The sequence below is a fragment of the Anabrus simplex genome, chromosome 14 (genome assembly GCF_040414725.1).
Source record: "Anabrus simplex isolate iqAnaSimp1 chromosome 14, ASM4041472v1, whole genome shotgun sequence".
In the NCBI taxonomy this organism is placed as follows: Eukaryota; Metazoa; Arthropoda; class Insecta; order Orthoptera; family Tettigoniidae; genus Anabrus; species Anabrus simplex.
In genome coordinates, this window is record NC_090278.1 from 57,836,283 (window position 1) to 57,862,253 (window position 25,971).

The window sequence follows — 25,971 nt, forward strand, 5'->3', positions numbered from 1 at the left end:
AAAATCAACGAACGCGCAATTGCATTTACACGCGGATGATACGGCGATATCATCTGTCTCGTGGAAGGCACCTAAGTTGAAATATTACCTCAAAGACGCGCTCTGAGCCATGGCTAGAGAAGAGTTAAAATCAATGTTGACAAGAGTAGCGCCACGCTATTCACTAAACGCCGCCCCCTCCGCCTTCCCTCAAGAGCCACTGATGTCTTCCGACCGACACATCAGGTGGACTAATCAAACCAAGTATGTAGGTGTCACCCTAGTCAGAGGGTTAACGTTCGAAAAACATGTTTCTAATATTACTGCGCAGGCAAATGTGCGCCTATTTAAATTGTTCCCGATGATTAGAGCCGAGAATGGGCTAACAATAGAAAACCGACCCCTGATCTACAGATCGACTATGAGACCGATATTAGAGTATGCCAGCCCTGTTTGTGGCACTGCAGGTACAAAGCGTGCAGAACCGTGCGCTGCGCCGATTGACAGGTGCCCATTAGTACGAAGCAAACGACGACGACCTTCATGAACGGTACCAACTCCCCACCATTCATAGCAGGACTCGCAACCCAGCCGCGAAATTTTATGACGCAATCACTCAGAGCAAATTCCGTTGATCAGGAACATAGGAAATTATGACACCGTAGGTCTGCGGTACTGAATACCTAGGGATATCCTCAACTAATCCCACCCCATAGATGGGTGCAGACAATATCCCGGTCAGCGTGAATTAAAAATTTCAAGGTTCAAAACCATACCAACAAAAATGCAGTTTTTAGCTAGTAACCTATTAAGAAATAGCACCAAGGCCCAAATTGGGGCGACGAGCTAAAATTATTCACTGGTATCGGGACTTCCCGGCACCGATGAGAATTGTGGCTGCTTCTAATAACACAGATTCGTTTCGAGAGCTTCGGACAGATCACTTGAGCTATCAACGCAAGAAGACAGAAGAGACCAGCGGAAGCGTAGTGCTACGGGTTGCGGTGAATAAACACACACTCGCCGCATCTGCTTTCGCTCTGTGCTATAGAGTTAGGATGCTGAGCATTTGTCAGGGGCTGTCCTTACATTTGGTTGTAACACAGACCCAAACGTGAGCTGTTTGTCTTGTATGAACCACTGTGCCACGTACCCGCGACCTTTGCTGCAGTGACGTGGGACCTCTGTCTTCTGACGTCACGGGCCCTCGCTGGGCAGCGAGCTGCTGGACCTTCTCTGCTGCGCTGCTCTGCTAGCCTCGCACTGAGACTGGTAGGGTAGGGGAGCGGGCCTTAGGCCTACTTGTAGATCCCTGATTTTAGTCGCTCCAGCGACCAACATAGACTTGGTGCACCACTGCTCGTATCTTGTCTGTCTCCCCAACCACTTTAGAAACTCGCCCTGATACGACAGTGACAACAAGTGTGTGTGTATCAAATGGGTTCTAAAAGCCGATGTAGAGCAAAAAAGAGAAAATTTCATGGAAACAGACATAGCAAGGTGAATGTCAGTGTTACTTGTGCTATCAGTATAAATAGTGAGACGGAAGGTAGGCCTAATGTAAGGGAATCATTTGCTAGTGATTCTCAGTCCAAACTTTCGTCTATAAATATTGAATCTGATAGTACTAGTGACATTTACAATATCATTATTGATATAGAGTGCTTTACACGTATATTATCTGCATTAGCTTGCCCTGGTTGCTTCAGTTGTAAAACAGTTTTTGTAAAAAAAAAATTGAAATTCTGAGTTTTGGTTGGGGAATGTCCCTTGCATTGTTTTGCAGCAACTGCGATTATGAATTCCGCAACTGACAGGAGCACTCATCGATAAGATGCAAAATTATTTGGAATTGCTTTACCTTCCAACACAAGCAGTATTCACGCCATGTCAAATGGCATATGAGCCACATTGTACCATTTGACAGCAACAAAGGATCGTCTCACCCACCATTGGTATGCTGCAGGAACTGACAGCTGGTGCTCATGTCAGTGAGCTAAAGAAAATAATGAGATAGAACAATTTTAATTCAAACCAGGCCTGTCCTTTGGCATTCTTCAAGCAGTGAAGCCTATATATGAGCGACTCACCGACCCAGAAATGCTAAGTCCTTGCATGGATTGACTCAAAATAATGAGTCATTCAGTGCCATGGTATGGAGAAGGTGTCATAAGGAGACATAAATGTGGAGCTTGATACCTTAAAATTAGGAGTGATGGATGCTGTTTGCCCTTTCAACTGGGAGAACGAAGTGGAAATAGAAATACTGAAGAGGATGGGAATTGCTCCTGGCAAGTACACATCACCTGGCGTACTTGAGCTGATGCAGTACGGTTGCACAAAGGTGCAAATCAAAGTACTGCAGAACAAAAGCAGAGGAGGCAGAACAAAAATAAAAGAAGACAAGAAACTTCTAAAAGAGGGTCCAACCTATGGAGCAGGCAAGTTTCTAGGTGCCCAAATAAGTGGGTTATGCTCATAACTTAGTCCTAAAACTTCAGTGCTGCTTTTCTTGAATGTAATTTTTTGCACACCTTCCCACATTTCAAATAAATTTAAATATCCTTAAAATTGAGATAGAAAAATCAATGATAGATTAAATTAAAGCTAATGAATATGGGAATGTTGTAAACTAGTACTTTCTTAATATTGTGAATATTGTTATTGTTATTATTATTTTTATGGCCACTGTAACACGGGTGATTAATTATTTTTAAACTTTTGTCAACAATTATGTCTAGCTCCCTTTCTGTTTTTTATAATTAGAAGATCGTAGTTCACAACATTCTATGAATGAAATACTTCAACTTGGTGAAAACAATTTCAAGATTATAACATTTTTGGAAATTTTATGACATTTTGAAAATGTATGTGTTTTTTTCATTAAACTAAATTTATGGGTGAAGATAAGGCACAACATTTTGATTGCATTATACGAAACTGTTAGTCTAATATTTTTTGTTTTATGGTACGAAACTCACAAAAATCGGTTAAGAATTTTGGATTTTCCTTCGAAACGTTAAAACATATCTTAAACTTGCCGTTCCTCTACACGATTTTTGCCCTGTTCTTAAACATTCTGCTTATCGTCAGTGGCAAGAAGATTGAACTCGATCTGCTTCTTATAAAGGTCGCTTTTATTACAATATCCAGCCTAGTATTCCCCCCAATCATTGGTATCTGAAGGGTAACTAATCTCGCCGTCAGATTACAAACATTATTCGCCTTCGCTTTAATCATGCCCTTACTCGTCTGTATAAACATTGATTGAACCTGTGCTCCCACTCCTGTCTATGTGGTACTCCGAGTGCTGATGTAAATCATTTATTATTCCAATGCCCTATGTATGATTCTTCTCGTCCGGATTTTATTTTCCGTCTTATCAGTCTTCAGAAATCTCTCCCCACCAACGTCTCCTGTTTGCTTACAGATATGTCTCCTGCTATCAAATATTGTCTTTTTCATTTTTCGCACGGTTACATACTCCTGCTTCCACTGTTTTTTTTTTTTTTTTTTTTTTTTTTTTTTTTTTTTTTTTTTTTTTTTTTTGTTTCTGCGCACTTCCTTTGTTATGTTTCTCGCTACTTAAGATGTGTACATAGACATGATATTCAACTCTATTCTTGTGACCTTCGTAATGAGAATAATTGTGTGTGATTTCGCATTATCAGTGTCATATCACGATAATAAGTGTTGTGACTGGGTGAAATAAAAGAGCCCACAACTTCTCCAACAAAAACAACACATTACACAGAGTGCTCTTTTCAATAAGTGTCATATACTTCGGAGTTGTCACTGGTAATAAATCGTTTTCTAAATTTAGCCTGTGCTACGGAATGATAGAAATCAAATTTGTTCTTCAAGCGTTTGTATTAAGTGATTAAACTACATTAAAATATCTGGTCTTGTTTCGAAGTGTCGGGTATGTTGTTATATGAGACGCGTATTAGCCAGTTGTAAGCTTAACCGTTAATTGTGTAACAGATTTCCTTCATTGAGGAATTGTTATTTCTATCATTTTACAGTGTGTTCACAACCTCTAACATATTATCGGTAATGTTCAAGTTTCAATAATTTACTTTTGCCAAACTTATAGATCTCAATTGGGAACTGAACTAACATAACACTAAGATTTCTCAGTTTCAGCATTCTAGCCTACATATTTTGTATATTTAATATTTTTAATTTCCTTAAATTCTATTTTTAGATGGTAGTTTCAGAAAGATGGTACAAAATGTAGTGTACCGGTACCGTATAATTTTAATTATTGTGTTAATATGTTATTTACATCTGTGTGCGAATTAAAAGTGACGCTGTGAATGTTGAGTTTTTCTTTACACTGCAACCTGCAAAAAAAGGATTCGAAATCTTGAGAGTTGTTCCGTTTAGGAAATCTGTAACATTATCTGAATATGTAGAATTCTTGGTATATAACTTAAATGTTGTTATGGAGATTCTTCTGTATCACATCATTGCCCCACAACAGCTATATCCAGTATTTATTCCTCATGTTTTACTTAACAGTAGGCTGCCTCTCTTTTGTAACATATTTCCTGATAATTATTGGTGTGTAGAAGATCTTCTTCAGGGGTGAGTGGTGGTGAGTTGGCATGGGTTCGAATTCTATGACCGGCAGCTCTGCATATTGTTACCGTGGTTTCCCCATTTTCTCAGTAATTAACCTTAATTTTCCTAATCCTAGCCCTTTCCCAATGATGTGTTGGTTCAATATTAAATTATTAGCAAGAAAGGAAGAAAAATATTCAGGACTAAATTCTGGCTCTGTAAACTGTTAAATGCATTTACTTGAAAGTAAAACCAATCTATATATTAAAAAAATTTATGAAAACTAAAGTCAGTCAGTACGGCCATTCTATCCGGTCGATTTCCTTCATTTTTTTTTTAAACTGAAAGGTATTCATGCACAGATTTGTCATCAGGCACTATAAATCACTTAACTTTCACCTTCCTCAAATTATTTGATTTTTTCAATTTTTTGTCTCTTTGGCTCTAATTGAGCTACGGAGTTCGTTTTGACCTAAGAACACTCAGTGGATCAAGATCTTTTATTTCAGCTCTTAATTGGTTGATTCTGAGGAAAGTTATGAGTGCACATTCAATTTGACGTCCCATTTCTTCAACATTTTTTCCTCTTTCGTTCTAATTGAGGTACGCAGTTTGTTTTGGTCTAAAAACACTCAGTGGATCGAGCGCTTTCTTTTGAGGTAATAACTACTTAAATTGGTAGATTCTGGGAAAAGTTATGAGTACATTCGTCTCCATGACGAAGATTTTTCAAGGACTTTTCAATAATTCAGTGCATAGTGTTGTTCGAAGGAACGTTTAATTCACTTTCCTTGTGTGATGTATTTTCAAGTGTTTTGTTGACATAATATTACATTCTATTACTGCAGCAGATCATGTGCTTTATTTCATTAAGTTGGAAGTTTGCAAATACATCCGTGAGGAGGGTAACGAACAACACCATACTTTGCACATTGCGGGCGGAGCCAGCGGGAAACTCCTAGCATTATATTAATAGAATAAACAGTGATGGCCAAAACAAGTAAACGTGGCACACATAAGTAGTGTCCCCTACGTTGAAGTATACAAAATACAATTAACCATAGTTTCCTGAATAGATATGTTTTTACATAGAAATATGTTTCCTGGCAATGAGTAAGAATCGATGCAATTGGCCAGAGGAACGAAGCTCATATTACACGTGTAAGAAATTGTAGTATTCACTGTTGGTGCAGTAAGTTTACTTTTACAGTAGAATATCACAAAGTGACTAACAAACACTGCTCTTGGCTGAAATGAATTCTGTGAGGCACCACTCACAGTATTCAATACAGACAAGTTTTGTACCATCTGAGGAACAATAAAAACTGCTAAACATTTAAATCAATCGTTCGACACTGTACTCCCTTCGAGGGGCGCTCTGGTAAGCAACCCTTCGTTGTGTCATTAGTCATGACATGCACAGACAAATAAAGATAGGACACTTAAATAAAGGTTGGTGGCATTGTTCAATGAAATGAGCTGATGGCAGTGTTGTATAAATTGTTGTCTTCAGTTCAACAGATTCTTCTTCATTTTCCATTTCCAGTCTTCTGGGTGGAGTTGTGAATCAAGGACCCCCTCAGTTTTCTATCTCTCCACCACTCCCTTCCTTCTTCCAATATATTTTCTATACATACTCCCATCTTCTCTGTACTCTCCTACACCATATCCACCCACCTCTTCCTGGGCATTCCCTGATGTCTTTCTCCTATCAGTTTCTCTGTAAATATTCACTTTGGAATTGTATTCTCTTCCATTCTCATCATGTGCCCATACCATTTCAGCTTACTGTTCCCTATACTGTCTTGCAGTTTAGGGAATCCAATTCTCTCCCTGATTTCTATGTTTCTGATTTTATCCCTTCATGTGTTCCCTATTATTCCTCTAAGGAATTTTATCTTTGCCTCTTAGGTTCTGCTTTCATCATATTTAATTGTTGTCCATGTGCCCGCTGCATATGTCTTAATTGGTGTGTAATACAGTGGGTGCAATATTTTGTAGTATTCGTGTGGGATGTCCCAATTCCAGACTATACTTCTCACACATTGGTAATGCCCATTGGCTTGTTCAATTTTCTTTCCACTTTCTTAGTTATTTTCCTATCTTCTGCAATTATTCTCCCCAAATACATGAAGCTTCCACAACATCAAATTTTCTTCCATTTACATCAATATTCCCTCTTCCTTCTCTATTACCTCTCGTCACCACTGTATCCCAGGTTACACTGTTGTTTCCTTCATTAACATTTTTAGATATGACATTCCGCTGTGGAAATTTGTGTTTCTGGGAATGCACGACTGCATATCTGTATCTTGTGGGAGTGATTTACGTATCATGGTATGGCTGTCCCATTAACTGTAAGTAATGCCTTGAATTAAATATTGGTGTGTTTCGGCATTGAATTCAAAAATCCTTGTGGACTAAGACATTAGCTTCTCGTGATCTTCATTTTGAACTATGTTGCGGAGCTTCTGAGTATTATGTCTACATAGCGAATCTTTGAAATTGTTTTCTTCTTAAATTTATTTCTGGTGTAACTTAAAATCTAAAATTTAAGCCTCCTAACAAGTTATGTGATTTCCATTTGGGGTGAGTTAAACTGTCTCACTCCTGTGAAGTTGATTAATTACCTTTATTATTATTATTATTATTATTATTATTATTATTATTATTATTATTATTATTATTATTATTATTATTGCAAGCAGGTTCCTTTTAAAATTTTATGTAATGCATTACTAATTTCAAATTTATGTTAAAGTCTGTTTAACTATTATGTGAGTTTCTGCAAAAATTTTAAATTATTGTCTGATCCCATTCTTAATATTAATTTTCTTTTCGCCTTTTATTATTTTATATTAACATGTAATTCTTCGAGTAGTGGAAACTAACTGATTCCTTTTGTTTCATATCATGTGTCCTTCCCATTGTTGTGCAGTGTTTTGGGATTGGTTGTTCTGTCTCCTTGTTTGGTTATTGCTATGGTAATGGCCAAGGCAGCCGGTGTGGCAGTTTTGTCTGTGGATATACACAGTGTTAGTGGTGTATTTAATGTTAATTCTTCAATTCCAAGTGATGCTTGCGCTCTTTCTTTTGCTTCTTCATGGTAATATTTTTCTGGTTTTTTTTGTTACAATAAACTCAAACTAGTAGATTATTTTGGTGATATGCCTTACGGAAGCTCAGTAAGATGTCTTGTAACTAGCAGAACTTAACTAAGGCTGAGAATTCGTTAAAAGAAAGAAATTGAGAGTGTACCTCAATTTATTTTAAGTTAAATTTACTGTAATTTGTGTTTTCTGGATTGCATGCCTGCATGTCTGTATCTTGTGGAACTGATCTGCGTATCATGGTATGGCTGTCCCATAAAATGTAAGTAATGCCTTGAATTAAATATTGGTGTGTTTCGGCATTGAATCCAAAAATCCTTCTGGAGCAAGGCATCAGCTTCTTGTAGTCATCGTTTTGAACTTTGTCGTGGAGCTTGTGAATACCACATCTACGTTGCGAAACTTTGAAAATGTTTTCTTCCTAAATATATTTCTGATGTACTGTAACTTAAAATCTAAAACTGACCATTGCTAACGAGTTATGCGATTTCCATTTCAACTATATCCATTTCCTTTCAACTATTTTCCTTTTGCATCGGCCGATCGCAGGGTTAGTCTCTTATTTGTTAGTCTTGTTCTCATTTAAAAACGTGTTATTGTTTATACCTTTCTTTGTATTTTCATTGAAGATGACCTTAAGTTTTGCTGTCTGCTAATTCAATTTTTAAACTTTTTTTTTTTTTTCCTTAATTAAATTTTGTTGTTCAATTTTAAGAGGTGTTTTCATTTTAATGGGTATTAGACTGATACCTTATAGGTATATTTCCTGATCCACTCCTTCCAGGTCTCTCTCTGGGTTTTAGGGTAAGTTTCTTTCCTTGTTTTTTTGGGGGGGCCTGGTGTTTTATTTCTGTTATTGTTATCATTCTGTGTTATTACTTGTGTCTGCTCATTTCAGTACCATTGCACCACACCATTACTATCGTACACTTCTTCTGCATAGTTAGTTTGATTCCATATTCCTCTATTTCCTGATTCCATACAGTAACTTGTTCTTGTACTTCTGTTTCACCTTCTCTCCATATTATTTTGTCATCTTACTATGCCTCCTTGGTTTCCATTTCTGTTGTATACTCTTGTGGATTTCATCCATGACTGTAATGAAGAGTAGAGGGGATAATGCACATCCTTGTTGAAGTCCTGTTTCTACTTTGAACCAGTTTGTTCTATCGTAGTTTTATAGTACTCATTTTTCGTTTTTGGCTTTTATAATTGGTTCTTCTCCTCTCCCTGCCTTCTTTTTTATCAATGCATCCAAGGCCACTTGTCGTGGTACACTGTCATATGCCTGCTCATTATCTAAATCTAATCACTAAATCCTACCTAAACGCCAATCTTTTCTTCATCATGTTCTTTAGATTCATTGGATTGTAAAACTTAAAATTGTGTTCACACAAAGTGGTTCCAAGAAAAGCAGAGTTGAAGCCTTTGAAATGCCATGTTATAGGAAGTTTTTGAAGATCAGATGAGTAGAACATGTCTCAAATAAGGAGATAGTGATTCAGCTTGATGAGAGGAGAATGGTTTGTGAGAATTTGATCCTAGGGATGAAGAATTTGATAGAACAAATCTCATGGCACTGTGAACTTGTTCAGTTAGTTTCGAAGCAAAGTGCAGAGGATAAAAATGGGGAACAAGGCCAGAATTCGCCAGCACAGCTATGACGACATACTTGCGGGACCCCCTGGGTAGGAGGGGTTTCGGGTGGGGAGAAATTAAAACTTACTGAAGAAATTTCGCCTCTACTTTCTATCTCTTCACCTTCTTTCAACTCCCGCCTGTACTTCACCGGCGTCCACTTAACCTAATTTATACGTACTTATTCTCATACTATACTAATTTTACTTACCTGTTATAAATTCCTGGCGATAGTTCGTCTTGAACCGGCAATCTTCAATTCCGTAGTCCATCAGCTTATCCACTCAGCTAACATGTTACTTGATAATTTGAGGTGTAAACGATGTATATATAGATACATATAGTACACTACCAGTAATAGAGATGGCATTGCGAAGTAATTAATATTTACCCCAAAAGATGACTCTGTCGTCTCTCTTACTACTGTTGCCAACTTAACTTCTACGAGGAACAAAAATACATCAAACTCAAATCACGAGTCTCTTTATTGGCAGTGTGATTATTGTTTGAATAGGGAGTACAACTAAATAACAGACGAATACAAACCAGTCGTGTGTCGTGTCTCCAGCTATGTTATAGCCATGATTACTGTCTTAAGAGGAAGTAGGCCTACAACTAGACAAAAGCAATCGAGTTGTGTGTCATAGTCGTGATTATTGTTTTAAGAGAAAGTATTACTAGACAGAAACAATCTAGTCGTGTGTCCAGCTCTGTAATAGTCGTGATTATTGTTTTAAGACGAAGTACAACTAGCCAAAACAAGTAAAACTAGCCTGTTCGGTGCTGTATCCATACTAGTAATTATTACTTTAAGAGGGAGTACATCTACGTAAACACAAGAAGTCCATCTTCTGTCCACTCCTCTGTCAATTTATGGTGAGTACCCATATATTCATATCCTGTCTCAGTGATTGCAGTATACTTGTATGTATAGTGTTGCCTTCCCATTCGTGATGTGATCACCATAAGTGTACTTACAACGGTCGCTGAATTAGCAATGCTGTCGCACCTATCCGACCCTAACCTAACATGTCACTACCAGTGGTTTTCTGTGGATCACAACCTAACCTGTCACTATCAATGGTTTTTGGTGGATCACCCCATTCAGTTAGCATTGTTGTCGCACCTAACCAAACCTAACCTAACGTGTCACTACCAGTGGTTTTCGGTGGATCACAACCTAACCTGTCACTATCAGTGTTTTTTGGTCGATCACCCCGTTCAGTTAACCATGCTGTCGCACCTAACAAAACCTAACCTAACGTGTCACTACCAGTGGTTTTTGGTGGATCACAACCTAACCTGACACTATCAGTTGTTTTTGGTGGATCACAACCAAACCTAACGTGACGTGTCACTACCAGTGGTTAACCATGCTGTCGCACCTAACCAAACCTAACGTGACGTGTCACTACCAGTGGTTTTTGGTGGATCACAACCTAACCTGTCACTATCAGTGGTTTTTGGTCAATCACCCCGTTCAGTTAGCAATGCTGTCGCACATAACCAAACCTAACCTAACGTGTCACTACCAGTGGTTTTCGGTGGATCACAACCTAACCTGTCACTATCAGTGGTTTTCAGTGGATCACAACCTAACCTGTCACTGTCAGTGGATTTTGGTGGATCACCCCGTTCAGTTAGCAATGCTGTCGCACCTGACCAAACCTAACCTAACGTGTCACTATCAGTGGTTTTCGGTGGATCACAACCTAACCTGTCACTATCAGTGGTTGTCGGTGGATCACAACCTAACCTTTCACTATCAGTGGTTTTTGGTGGATCACCCCGTTCAGTTAGCAATGCTGTCGCACCTAACCTAACGTGTCACTACCAGTGGTTTTCGGTGGATCGCAACCTAACCTTTCACTATCAGTGGTTTTTGGTCGATCAAACCGTTCAGTTAACCATGCTGTCGCACCTAACCAAACCTAACGTGACGTATCACTACCAGTGGTTTTTGGTGGATCACAACCTAACCTGTCACTATCAGTGGTTTTTGGTCGATCACCCCGTTCAGTTAGCAATGCTGTCGCACGTAACCAAACCTAACCTAACGTGTCACTACCAGTGGTTTTCGGTGGATCACAACCTAACCTGTCACTATCAGTGGTTTTCAGTGGATCACAACCTAACCTGTCACTGTCAGTGGATTTTGGTGGATCACCCCGTTCAGTTAGCAATGCTGTCGCACCTGACCAAACCTAACCTAACGTGTCACTATCAGTGGTTTTCCGTGGATCACAACCTAACCTGTCACTATCAGTGGTTGTCGGTGGATCACAACCTAACCTTTCACTATCAGTGGTTTTTGGTGGATCACCCTGTTCAGTTAGCATTGTTGTCGCACCTAACCAAACCTAACCTAACGTGTCACTACCAGTGGTTTTCGGTGGATCACAACCTAACCTGTCACTATCAGTGGTTTTTGGTCGATCACCCCGTTCAGTTAACCATGCGGTCGCACCTACCCTAACGTGTCACTACCAGTGGTTTTCGGTGGATCACAACCTAACCTGTCACTGTCAGTGGTTTTCGGTGGATCACAACCTAACCTGTCACTGTCAGTGGTTTTCGGTGGATCACAACCTAACCTGTCACTTTCAGTGGTTTTTGGTGGATCACCCCATTCAGTTAGCAATGCTGTCGCACCTAACCAAACGTGTCACTACCAGTGTTTTTCGGTGGATCACAACCTAACCTGTCACTGTCAGTGGTTGTCGGTGGGTCACAACCTAACCTGTCACTATCAGTGGTTTTTGGTGGATCACCCCGTTCAGTTAGCAATGCTGTCGCACCTAACCAAACCTAACCTAACGTGTCACTACCAGTGGTTTTCGGTGGATCACAACCTAACCTGTCACTGTCAGTGGTTTTTGGTGGATCACCCCGTTCAGATAGCAGTGCTGTCGCACCTAACCAAACCTATCCTAACATGTCACTACCAGTGGTTTTGGATGGATCACAGCCTAACCTGTCACTATCAGTGGTTTTTGGTGAAACACAATTGCTTTCGTAAGGAATGCTACAGGCCTGTTGGCCATTTCGCGGTTCTAACCTGGGGGCTTATGCCCCCAGACCCCTTTGCTTGTCCCCAGACCGATGGTTTTGCCACTAGCCGGACCTAACCAAACCAGACAAATAATTTTCGTAGTTGCCGAACGGACTTAATACTCGTAAAGTTTTCGCGTCATCAAGTGAGCCCCATCGTATCGTACCGTTAATACTTATTTCACGAACCAACTAGTCAAGTTGTAACCCAATCTAGTACCTGTAAATTGTGTTACGCAGTCTCAAACAGCTAAATAAACAGACCATTAATTTATACATTTAGCGGCCGCTACACGTCCCTTCGAATTATCCGCCATGTTTGCAAACATCAACTCGCCAAACACGTCATATATGACGTCATATAGACGCACAAGCAGCGGCCGCGGAGTCCGTGCTCGCCCGTGCCGGCGGATCCTGGACTTATACCAAAACTGGTAGGAAGATTCAAAGATACGGACCCGGGTGATCAGAGTGATATGCAAATGGAACAGTTACCGAATTTTCAAGGAATTTTGTTCATTTCGATCACAATCAATGTTTGTTGGATTTTTGAAAAGAAAAGTTTTGTTGCTGTGGATCAATTCCATATAAAACTGTATCTTATATAGCTAAGAATATGATAATAAGTTGTCATGTAAAACTAGGGATCCTATGACTTTGATCTCAGTATCAAAATTATGTTAAATTAGATATCGTATGAAAGTAATCACTGTATTAGAAGTCATGTAAAACTTGAGGTCTTTAGCTACGATCGTAGTATCGGTCATAGAAAACTTGAAGTCGTATAGGTGCGATCACGATATCAACAGTCACCTAAAATTTTGGGTCTTTTCTGTGTTATTATGATATTGACAGACATGTAAAATTACAAGCTTGTTGTTTAGTCTATTGACAAATAACCTATGTAGCAATGACAGCAATAAGGTAATATATTTTCTTGGCCTGTGTTTCAGTGTAAGGACTTCGGAAGTAACCAACAACCCCAGTTCCTTCTAACTACTTCGGTTGCAGTGTGAAATGGACCTGGAAGTGAACATCAAGGAGGAACCAGCCTGGCTTGAAGAAACAACAAATGCATCACTTGTAAGTCTGATCCAGATAATTTTATAGAGATCAGAATTTAACCCTTAGTAGCTGAATAAGTTTAGCAGGGGCAAAATTTACCATGCGCTTACCCAATATTAACACCAGCAGTCACCATTTTCTGCATGGGCTTCTAGGTGTGGTTTGTCTCTGTTTTGTTTCTTTATCTGAGAATATGCCACAGTGTGCTAAACAAAGATGCCAACTCTTAGGAACTATAAACATCACTATTGATGTACATCTATGGGTCCAGCTAGTGACAAAGCATTGTTCATGGGATAAGGAAAGAGGATCTGATGGCATAAGCCCCCAGATTAGGGCCGCTGAGTGGACAATTGGCCTGTAGCACTTGCTGGGGGGACGGCAGTGCATTCTATGTTTTGTAGTGTTAAAAAGCTGAATTAATGTTGGGGGCTTGAGAGTGAAGGAGCTGTGGATAGGTCCAGTTTGTAACAAACTTGAGAAGGCAGTGTCTCAAGATCGAGGCTTCAGGGAATTTCATGTGTTAAATACCCATTGACTGACTTTCTGTTGTTAATTGATTACCTCTATTGGTTATTGAAATGGATTTCTGGAAGGTGCTTGGTTATGAATTTATTCTGCATGGTTTGCTAATGGAATCTTTCTGTGATTGACATCATTTCCTATAACAGATCAGATGTAAGGCTTTTCATTTCCTATCATATGTCAGCCAATTGCAGTGCTAGTAGTTACTGAGGTGATAGAAAATGGTGGGTGCTAAATTGATTTGGGTTATGGCCAGTAGGTCACTAGCTCTCATGGTGAATATATTTTTCCTCGAAAAGAAATTTCAGGTAAGATTTGCATCATTTAACATTTGTCACAATGTTAGTAATGTTGGGTGAGCATGTAATAAAATTCTGCCTTGGCAGTTTATTGTGAGTATAGCTCACCTAAAACAAACACCCTGATAAAGGCGGAGATGCAGTCGAATATTAGGAGAAGATAGCAATATAAATGGTCCGTTATTGGACATTATAAATTTTCCAGCTAACTCATTCTTGGTTGCCTGAGTGCTACATCCAATAAAGTTTATGGTACCGGCTAGGAGTGGCAACTTTCTACTTGGTTCTCACGAGAAAATCACGCGTTGAGGCCTGACCTACTTAGAAGGACAAGAGAGACAACGATAACACCCACCAACCCTTGGGAGGAAATGGAAGCATCCATGCTGCGAAGAGCGCGAAAGTCTCAGCCAATCACAAAATTCCAAATTTGAATGAACTGTCATAGCGGGAATCTACAGTCAGTATTTCGCTATTTGGAGCCCGGAGGACAGGAAGTGACAGGAAGCCATTGATAAGTCAGCTCTGGTATTTTGTAACAAGTGAAGCAGAGAATGATCTAGAGATCGAGCTAAGTGAATAATATCCCTGATGATCTGCGTTGATAATGGAAATGTGATATTTGGACCCTGTCATGAACTGTCGTAAGAAATAGAGATGTGCACGACAGATATTTCGCCCGCCGGATACGAGCGAGGCCGTATTATGAGGTACTACGTCGAGAATAATGATGAGTAAATAGGATTGAGAGATGAATAATTTAACCAAGAGTGTTAAATATGTTACGACATGGATTATGATTGTAGGCAGAAGCCTGTATTTTGTTTCAAATAGTTCCAGGGAAAGTAGATGCTCGGCAAATATGCTAGTTATAGCACGAGGTATATGTGAGCAGAGCGACGAATCAATGTGCATTTTGACAGTCATGTAGAGTCATGGATGACATGGAAGAGCAGTAATTATTGTCCATAAAGGTTAAATAGTGTCATGGCCAGACATTTGTCGTCTGAGGTTAGAGATTGCCGTCGAATTCACAATATTTCTGCTACTCGTAGCGGGGTAATTTTTCTTTTAGACTCCGATATTTGCGCATTTTATTCTTATTAATTTTCAGCAGGCAGCGATGTTGGGATCTAGATTTGTTTATTTATTATTCTTTCTTTGTGTACTTTTTATTACCGTCTATTTGTAGGATCTGATCATATGTGAATTATTTGTATTTAATTGATGTAAATAGATAGGTGTAGTTAGGCTAGTTTTGATTTCAGTATTCTTTTGTTGGAGCAGTGTTTCTCCATTAACAGGTCTAATTATGTAAATAAGATTTCATGTGTTAGGATAAGAGATCATCGATTAGGTCATAGTCAAAACTATAGTAGTGGTATGCTCATACCAGACATTCAGTAATTACCAAACCTTTAAAATCCACTACATTTTAATTAGGAAATGAAGCGATCTTTAATAAACCAGTTGTATAATAACTGCCGCAATGAATGAGGTAAATAAGATGGGATCTGCCTCCATCTAGTGGTGGTACCACAAATAATGAGTTCGTAATGAAATGCAGTCAGCGGCAAATTAAGTAAAATTTTAATGTACAAGGACCGCTTTCATTTGAAGTGTAAACATGAGGCACTTGGCCTAATCATTTGAATTATTTTAAAGAAGTCCAGGCTATCACAGTCATGCAGGTGAAGTTTAAATAATTAAATGAGTGATTGTAACACTCAAGTTCATGTTTCAATAATTTCTTGTTTGGCAACCACGAGTAGTTTTGAATGTGGCAGTGGTTATGTGGTAAATGAAGTACGATGTTCATGGCTGTTTCTTTGAATTCTGTCTTTTATTTGTTACACATGGTTAGTGCAGTCCACGATTATTTTAAAGTTGGGTGTTTCCCAACTGAGTCACATGTGTTAAAGATTTGAAAAGCACCTCTGAGTCAGTGTCGATTTGATGATTTAATTAATTAATTAACTACACTAGTTTATTTTGATAGACTGTTTCAATGTATTACAATTCAGTACTTCAAATGAGGTGGTATTTCTGACCAGAGTTTTGAATTTATTCACGTCATCGTCTTGAAGACAGTGTCAACGTAATCTGGAATATTTAAATTTTGTTCGACCTTCAGTCAATTTTATTAGGCAGAGAATTGAGTTATTGTAAGGTAGATCTTTAATCTTTCTTTTAAATTTCTATTTCATTACACTTTGTTTATATTTTCCACCAGATTATTTTCAATTTTTGGCACTTTACACTTTGTTCAATAAATCGGTTTGTTATTTAAATTTTAATTCAGTCTTTGGGTACCGTCATTTTAGTTAGTTTACCCCATCTTTTCATTTCCTCATTCCCTGATCGACGTGTGGCCTATCACCGGGGATATTATCGGACGCACCGCGACTGAGGAAGAAGAGTCTACATGCAGCGGTGAGTATCATTTAAATGTCATTTATTACAGGAGCAGCCGGCGCACAGAGGAAGGAAGGAGTTCACCGCATTTGTTGCCTTAAGAAGGGCACAGGGGCCGGAGTGAGGAGTGAAAAGCGTCAATATAAATGGTCCGTTATTGGACATTATAAATTTTCCAGCTAACTCATTCTTGGTTGCCAGCGTTTCGCCCTCGTGTGCACACGAGTCACCATTTTCTGCATGGACTTCTAGGTGTGGTTTGTCTCTGTTTTGTTTCTTTATCTGGGAATATGCCACAATGTGCTAAACAAAGATGCCTGTAGCAGAAAATGGTGACTCGTGTGCACACGAGAGCGAAACGCTGGCAACCAAGAATGAGTTAGCTGGAAAATTTATAATGTCCAATAACGGACCATTTATATTGGTATTATAAATTTGCTCATTCAGGACAAGTATTTCAAACATCTATATCATCTGATGGCCAAGCAGGCATCAATTTTTGATAATGAGACAAAGTCTCTTAGTGCATTGGCACTGCCGGTGGCTCCAGTTAGCCTACGCAGTGGCCTCCACGGTATGCACTAGCCAGCGTATTGGTAGGTGTGCTAGGTACCAACTGATGAGCCCACCCTAGCACACGAGGGCGAAACGCTGGCAACCAAGAATTAGTTAGCTGGAAAATTTATAATGTCCAATAACGGACCATTTATATTGGTATTATAAATTTGCTCATTCAGGACAAGTATTTCAGATTCCCTATGGGAATCAACATCTATATCATATTAGGAGAAAAAGCGAGATATTTTCCTCATCTTTCTATGCTGTGTTTGTTGATAATGTATACACAGTCCATTGCAATCCTCTGAGTGTGTGGCTTTCAGTTCAGTGACTTCTTTTGATAGCTCAGAGGGTAAATTGGTGACATGCTAATTTCATATCAGCGAGTGTGATTCGGTTTCGGTCTAGAGGTATTTGAAGAAGCTGAATTATCCCAGCATATATCTGTAGTGATACAGGCATGAATGTGAATTCCTGCACATCATTATGGCACCAAAGATTCTTTGAAAAACTTGGAAGTTGTAAGAGGGATGTTCAGTGAATAACTGTGACTCAATAGTAATAACCTATTGCAAATACTGTGAAATGCATACTTATAGATGAGATACAGCCCAAGATTTGCTTAAAGCTAAAATTCTGCAATAAATGCACACTACACTCAGAATTAATATGTGCTTGTTGAGTTCTAATTTACAGGTGCTACAGAAGAGAATGGTTGCTGAACCTATCCGAGATGTGAGTGTACTGCTTTTCTCTTTATGTTCTGTGTCAAACTTGAATCTGACATATGAGCATCCTCCTGATCAAGAACTCTAGGTTTGATGTTTCTTATAATGTCACTGCATCATACTTGCACAGATTTGAAAATGATGTTAAAGAAATGTGTGCCAATATCAGCAACTGTTAGCGAGTGTGTTAATGTTGAGGTAGGGTTAGTCTGTATGTGTTACTGTCCGTATCGAAATTGCTTTGGTTACTCTGATTACAAAAGAGGATGGTTGGCCCATTGTACTTTTTAAAAACTGTAATATCCTCGAACACTACCACACACCCATTAGCACCGCATGTTAAAAATTATTACTCCTATCTTAATAGTGTAGACGAAGATAAATCACAAACTTTCTTCAGTGTTTTTGAGACTGGACATACCAGTCTGCTAAACAGAATATCAACACAGTTGTGATTACTCAGGGTTACCCTCACATCCGCAATCTGCTGGGAGATATGTGTGATAAGGAAAGAGCAGATTTGCCTATGGCATATGAGAGATAAAATAGCTCAAAATTCGAATGTAATTTCTCTCAAAATTAGTATTTTGCTGAAACGTTGAATTCATTTAGAAAGACAGAACAGAGATAAGCTCGTTTTATTCCTCAAATACAGGTCAGTGTCTGTGTTACATAGAGAACCATGTCTCAGGACTATAGAATTCATGATTTCTGAGAAAATTTTGTTTAATGGGCTCTGATACTTTGGGAACTTAAGGCACATTAAAAATGAACTTTTCTTTCCTCTTTATCATTATTTCCTTCTGTTTTTTGCATCTTTTTCTTCCTTTCTTTAGTATGGCTCTTTTATCTTTCTTCTGTATTGAATGGTTTAAGTCTGTATATATTGTAGACTTTTATACTTTAATTCTTTTTTATTAGTAAACTAGGTGTAGTACCCGGCGTTGTCCAGGTAGCTTTTGAATGTTTACCTTTAGTATTTGTATTCCCAGTTAAGTGTGAAGTGGATGCTTATTGATTTATTTTTGAGATGTTGATATTATGACCTAATATATAGCTTTAGAGTCATCTAGATGTATCTGATTTCAAGTTTTAGATTATTTAATTTCCGAGTAGAACCTTGTCCTTGTAGAAGCTAGAATTGACAGGGAAGTATTTGATTCTTTCCAAAAAAATAAAAGTAATAATTATATGTATTTACACGTCACACTATACATATGATGTACAAGATTTAGGCAGTCATTGAGACTATCACATCCAGCCTAGTGACCCCAAAAGCAGTGTATTCAACACTAATCTCGGTCATTTTATACTGTATACTTTTAAGCCCTTCTCAGCTCCTGTCTTAATGGAGACTGAACGTGGACTTAAACGGTATCAAGAGCGTCACAGTTCGTATAAGAGACACATAAACAATGGATTTTGACATTAATATTGGATATTTTCCACCATATTTGCATGTCAGCCCCTCTCATTCCCCACCCCCAGCTGAGGCTGTGATTTTTCCTCTCCATATACATTCATTTTCACCCCCTCTCAACCTCCATACTGATTGCAGCTCAGGTATGACTTAACCATGCAGAGTGTCACAGATCAACTCTGTGACCTCGTAAAGAACGTATTTGACATTAATATCAGTAATTAATCGTTTTTTAAATATTTCACCATCTCACCTAGGTGTGGTATGGGTGTTTTACCCCAACAGTATTTTTTTCAGATAGTAAGTCATACGTGTACCAATTTTATATGAAGGCTATGCTGGATGAAAGATACATCCGTATTCTTGGTCATTTTGAACATGTTTCTTTCCAAACCTTCTAATATCCATGCCGATAGGGGCTGAACAACGACAACTGGAGTGTCATTATTCATCTCAGCGACCTCGAAAAGTATGGACTGTACATGAATATTTGTTGTTATCTATTACTTTTTATATTTCACTCGTCTTCCTGTGTTTTTTATAATTCACCCTAGACCATAGGGGTGCTAGGTGTATCTGACCCTTTCTATATAGTAAGTCATGTGTATACCAAGTTTGGTTGTGAGGTATCCTAGAACATTCGTCTTTAAACTCTGTCCCTTTGGACATTTTCTTTTCTTTACCAGTTCTAACCCGCCTGCCGATTAGGACTGAACTTAAACGGCATCCAGAGTGTCACAGTTCATCTCAGCGATCCTGAAAACTATGGATTGGACACAGATATTGGTCGTTTTTGGTTTATGTTTACATTTGAGCTCTACTTTAGAGGCTAGGGATCTCTTACCCCAAAGGTATTTTTTCCAGACCTTAGGTCCAATTTTGATTGAGAGTTATGCTGGAATATACACGTACACGTCCATTATCTCGGTCATTTTGGAAATTTTGTTTTTCACTTCTTCTCACCGCTATGCGAAAGGAGGCAGAACTTGGTCTTCTAAAAAAATCGGAGCGTTACTATTAATCTCAGTGACCCCGAAAAGAATGGATTGGACACTATTTTCGATTATTTCTATATCTCACCCCCCCTAGTGGGTGTGCTGGCGTCATACTTCCATGCACTTTGTCTCTTGATAATAAGTGATAAGTGACTAAGTTGGTTGAATTCGCTCCTGTAGTCCCAAAAAGTATGGATTCAACTCTAATATTGTTATATTTCGTCCCCTTATCAAAGGCTTCTAGAGGTGTCTTTCCCCCACAGTATTTTTTCTAGATAGTAGAATATATTTGTACCAAGTTCAGCTGACAATTATATTGGAACCTACACACAAACATCCTTAAACTCGGTCATTTGGATATTTTCTTTTCTTCACTTCTTCTAACCCCCTTGCCAATCGGGGATCAACTTGGACTTAAACGACAACCGGAGTGTCACTATTCATTTCAGCGACCCCGAACTAATTTTAATGTGACCATATTATTGATTATTTTTATATCTCACCCTTTCCAATGCCTACACCTAGGGGTGCTAATTTGTCATAACCCCACGCAGTTTATCTCCATTAGTAATTCATGAGTGTACCAGGTTTTGTTAGAATTGCTCCTGTAGTCCAGAAAAGTATTATTGTTCGCTTTTAGTTACGTATATAAATCACCCCTGCTCTAGAGGTTCCAGGGTTGTCTTATCCTAAACAGTGCTTTCTCCAGATAGTAAGTCATGCTTGTATCAGTTTTGGTTGAAAGCTACTCTGTAACATATATAGGCTACAGTACATCCATTATTTTGGTCATTTTTGATAATTTCTGTTTTACCCCTTCTCTCCCTATGCCAAAGGGGGATGAAATAGGATTTATAAAAAAATCTGGAGTGTCATTATTAATCTTACGGACCCCGAAATTATGGATTTGACACTGTTTTTGTTTATATATATTTGTCGCTTCTCCCGCGCCCCCCACCCAAAAGGGGACTCTACTTGGACTTATAAAATATTCGGAGTGAGACGAATTATGTCAGTGCCCATGAAAATTACCGATTCGACACTATTTTAGATTACATTTATATATCACTCTCCCCTCTTCACCACCTCGAAGGGGCTGAACTTGGACTTTAAAAAATCCGGAGTGTCACTGTTCACCTCAGTGACCCCCAAAACTATGGATTCGACACTATTTTCGATCATGTTTACATCTCGCTCCCCGATAACCCCCACCATATAGGGTGATGAACATGGACTCATAAAAATCTGGAGTGCCACAATTCACCTCAGCAACCGCGAAAACTATGGATTTGATACTATTTTCGATTAATTCTTATATCTCAAACGCCCTCAACCCCCACCATAAAGGGGCCTGAATTTAAACTGAAAATAATCGGAGTGCCACTAATCACCTGTGCGACCATGAAAACTGTGGATTCGACACTATTTTCGATTATTTTGTATAGCTCTCCTCCCTCGTCCCCTCTCCGAACGGGGCTGAACTTGGCTTATAAAATTCTGGAGTGTCACTGTTCATATCAGCGACCCCGAAAAGTATGGATTCGACAATACATTCGATGATTTTCATATCTCACCCCCAGTCTACCCCCACCCCTAAGGATGCCTCATGTGATTTGTCTCATGATACTAAAATCCGGAATGCCACTATTTATCTCTGCGACCCCAAAAACTGTGGATTCGACACTATTTTTGATTATTTTTTATATTACACCCCCATCGCCCCCACCCCGAAGGGGGAAAAAAATGGCAATTAAAAAATTCTTGAGTGCCTCTATTCATCTCAGCGACCCATAAACGTGTGGATTCCACACTATTTTGATGATATTTATATCTCACACCCTCGCCCCCACCCGTAACGGTTCCTGATGGATTCTACACTATTTTAGAATGTTTTATAAGTCACCCCACTTGCGCCCCCACCCCACCCCTATCGGTACATGGGGTAACTTACTACCACGCGGTTTGTCAAAAGAAATCTGGAGTATCACTATTCGTCTCAACGAATCCAAAAATGATGAATTTGACACTATTTTCGTATATTTTGATATGTGACCCCCTTGCCCCCCCCCCCGCCCCTATGGGTACATAGGGTGTCTTACCCCCACGCAGTTTTTCTCCTGATACTAAGTCGTAAGTGTACCAAGTTTGGTGCAAATCGCTCCAGTGGTTTAGGAGGATATATAATACATACACACATACACACACACATACTTTCAACGACATTTATTTATATACTAGCTGTATTACCCGGCATTGTCCGGGTAGCATTTGAATGTTTACCTTTAGTATTTGTATTACCAGTTAGTTAAGTGTGAAGTGGATGCTTATTGATTTATTTTTGAGATGTTGATATTGCGACCTATTATGTAGTTTTAGAGTTATTTAGATGTATCTGATTTCAAGTTTTAGATTATTAATTTTCGAGTAAAACCTTGTCCTTGTGGAAGCTAGAATTGACAGGGAAGTATTTAATTCTTTCCAAAAATATAAAAGTAATAATTATATGTATTTACACGTCACACTATACATATGACGTACACTATTTCGGCAGTCATTGAGACTGTCACAATCAGCCTAATGACCCCAAAACCAATGTACTCAACACTAATGTCAGTCATTTTATACTATATACTTTTAAGCCCTTCTCAGCTCCTGTCTCAATGGAGACTGAACGTGGACTTAAACGGCATCCAGAGTGTCACAGTTCATTTCAGCGATCCTTAAAACTATGGATTAGACACAGATATCGGTCGTTTTCGTTTAATGTTTACATTTCAGTTCTACTTTAGAGGCTAGGGTCCTCTTACCCTAAAGTTATTTTTTTTACCAGACAATTTTGGTTGAGAATTATGCTGGAATATACACGTATACATCCATTATCTTGGTCATTTTGATCCCCTATGGGTGGAGGCGGTAGAATAACACGCACGGTATCCCCTGCCTGTCGTAAGAGGCGACTAAAAGGGGCCCAGGGGCTCTGAATTTTGGAGCGTGAGGTGGCGACCATGGGGCCCTTAGCTGAGTCCTGACATTGCTTCCACTTACTTGTGCCAGGCTCCTCACTTTCATCTATCCTATCCGACCTCCCTTGGTCAACTCTTGTTCTTTTCCGACCCTGCCGCTATTAGGTTTGCGAGGGCTAGGTAGTCTTTAATTTTCACTCCCTTCGTGGCCCTTGTCTCTCTTTGAACGATATCTTCATTTCTCAAAGTGTCGGATCCCTTCCATTTTTTCTCTCTGATTAGTGTTATATAGAGGATGGTTGCCTAGTTGTACTTCCTCTTAAAACAATAATCACCACCATCTTGGTCATTTTGGAAATTTTGATTTTCACTTCTTCTCACCGCTATGCGAAAGGAGGCAGAACTTGGACTTCTAAAAAATTCAGAGCATTACTATTTATCTCAGCGACCCCGAAAAGAATGGATTCGACACAATTTTCAATTATTTCTACATCTCACCCCCTCGTGGGTGTGCTTAGCATTGTCATACATCCACGCACTTTGTCTCCTGATAATAAGTCATAAGTGACTAAGTTTGTTTGAAATTGCTCCCGTAGTCCCGATATGGATTCAACACTAATATTATGTTTCGTCCCCTTGTCTAAGGCTTCTAGGGGTGGCTTTCCCCCACAATATTTTTTTCTAGATAGTAGGTAATATTTGTACCAAGTTCAGCTGACAATTGTATTGGAACGTACACACAAACATCCTTAAACTCGGTCATTTGGATATTTTCTTTTCTTCACTTCTTCTCACCCGCCTGTCAATTGGGGATCAACTTGGACTTAACCCTCCAAGTGCAATCGTATCGCTGCGAGACGATTCGGATCCCGGCTAAAGTGCTATCGTCTCGCAGTGAGACGATTCATGAAATCATTATAACAACTCGTAAAATCGGTATAACAAGCGATTTTATAAATATTCTCGCTGCGAAATGAAATTCTCTATCTGGTAGGCAGTCCAGTTAGGTCTTTAGTTGGGGAAGGAAAGCAGTAAGCGGCGATTTTGTCAGCTGTGAACTTCTCTTTGTTTACGTCTGCTCAAACTGTCCAGTTGCTTCGAGCATTTGAAGATTATTGTTTGCTAGCCAATTTGTGATAATTGTGTGCCTGATTTACTCTATTTTAATTGGTTTATTTTAGTTGAGTGATTATTATAATATAAACATGAGTGAACTAAGTGGTTCAAGTGCAATTAGAGAAGCACTGGAGGAGCTTGGGAGTGATGAAAGTGAAGACGACATTCGTAATGTAGAAGATTTTCCTGGTGATTTATCATCAGACGACTTTTCTTCTGGAAGTGGGGAAGAATATGACCCTAATTTAGATACCTGTGACTACAGAGATGCGTCAAAAAGTGATGTAGACAATCTAAATGTGCTAACCCTACCAGGCACATCTAGACCTAATGACCCAACATAACAGACTCTCTCCGAGTCCTTTTGCTGTGACTTTTTTATTATTCATTGAAATTCCTATTATTATATATCATTGTTATTGTAATGAAATTTGGCACATTTTGTATATGTTGGAATTTAATTTCAGACAATGTAGTGCTTGTGACTAACCTAAAAATTTGGAATACCTTTTGATTAGCTTTTTAAAATATGACTTATCATCCATTATATATTTACTGGTTACTTGCAAGTAAAACATCGTACCATTCTCTTATTCTCTAATTCTTCCTGAACAAATTGATATATAATATGCCATGTGTAGTTACAAATTTGAATTTATTACAATTTTTTAAAATGTATCTGCACACTGCCTTAAGAATGCTCAGCATTTAAGAGTGTAACGATCATTACTTCGAGGGATAAACGACAACTGGAGTGTCACTATTCATTTCAGTGACCCCGAAAACAATTTTGATGTGACCCTATTTTCTATTATTTTTATATCTCACCCTTTCCAACACATACACCTAGGGGTACTAATTTGTCATAACCCCACGCAATTTATCTCCTGATAGTAATTCATAAGTGTACCAGGTTTTTATGAATCGCTCCAGTAGTAAACAGTACTTTCTCCAGATAGTAAGTCATACTTGTATCAATTTTGGTTGAAAGCTACGCTGTAACATACATAGGCTACGGTACGTCCATTATTTCGATCATTTTTGAAAATTTCTGTTGTACCCCTTCTCCCCCTATGCGAAAAGGGGGATGAAATATGATTTATGAAAAATCCAGAGTGTCATTATTAATCTCAGGGACCTCGAAATTATGGATTTGGAACTATTTTCGTTTATTTTTACTTAACACTTATAAAATATTTGGATTGAGACGAATTATCTCAGTGCCCATGAAAACTACCGATTTCACACTATTTTAGATTATTTTGTACATCACTCTCCCTTCTTCCCCAACTCGAAGGGGATGAACTTGGACTTTAAAAAATCCGGAGTGTCACTATTCACCTCAGTGACATCGAAATATATGGATTTGACACTATTTTCGATCATATTTACATCTCACTCCCCCATAATCCCCACTATATAGGGGGATGAACATGGACCCATAAAAAATCCGGAGTGCCACAATTCACCTAAGCGACCCCGAAAACTATGGATTCGATACTTATTTTTGATTAATGTTTATATCTCATATCCCCTCACCCCC

At 38.8% G+C, this 25,971-nt stretch overlaps 1 protein-coding gene across 1 annotated transcript in view; it reads left to right on the forward strand.

Annotated features, from left to right (window-relative positions):
* Positions 1 to 3,600: 3,600 nt before the first annotated feature.
* The window catches only part of LOC137502995 (zinc finger protein 33B-like), an 83,984-nt gene continuing 61,613 nt past the window's right edge, over positions 3,601 to 25,971 (forward strand). Inside the window, exons 1-2 of the mRNA XM_068230317.1 lie at positions 3,601 to 3,901; positions 13,298 to 13,427. Of these exons, the coding sequence (XP_068086418.1) occupies positions 13,362 to 13,427 (66 nt within the window). The 5' untranslated portion in view covers positions 3,601 to 3,901; positions 13,298 to 13,361. The remainder of the gene's footprint in view (positions 3,902 to 13,297; positions 13,428 to 25,971) is intronic.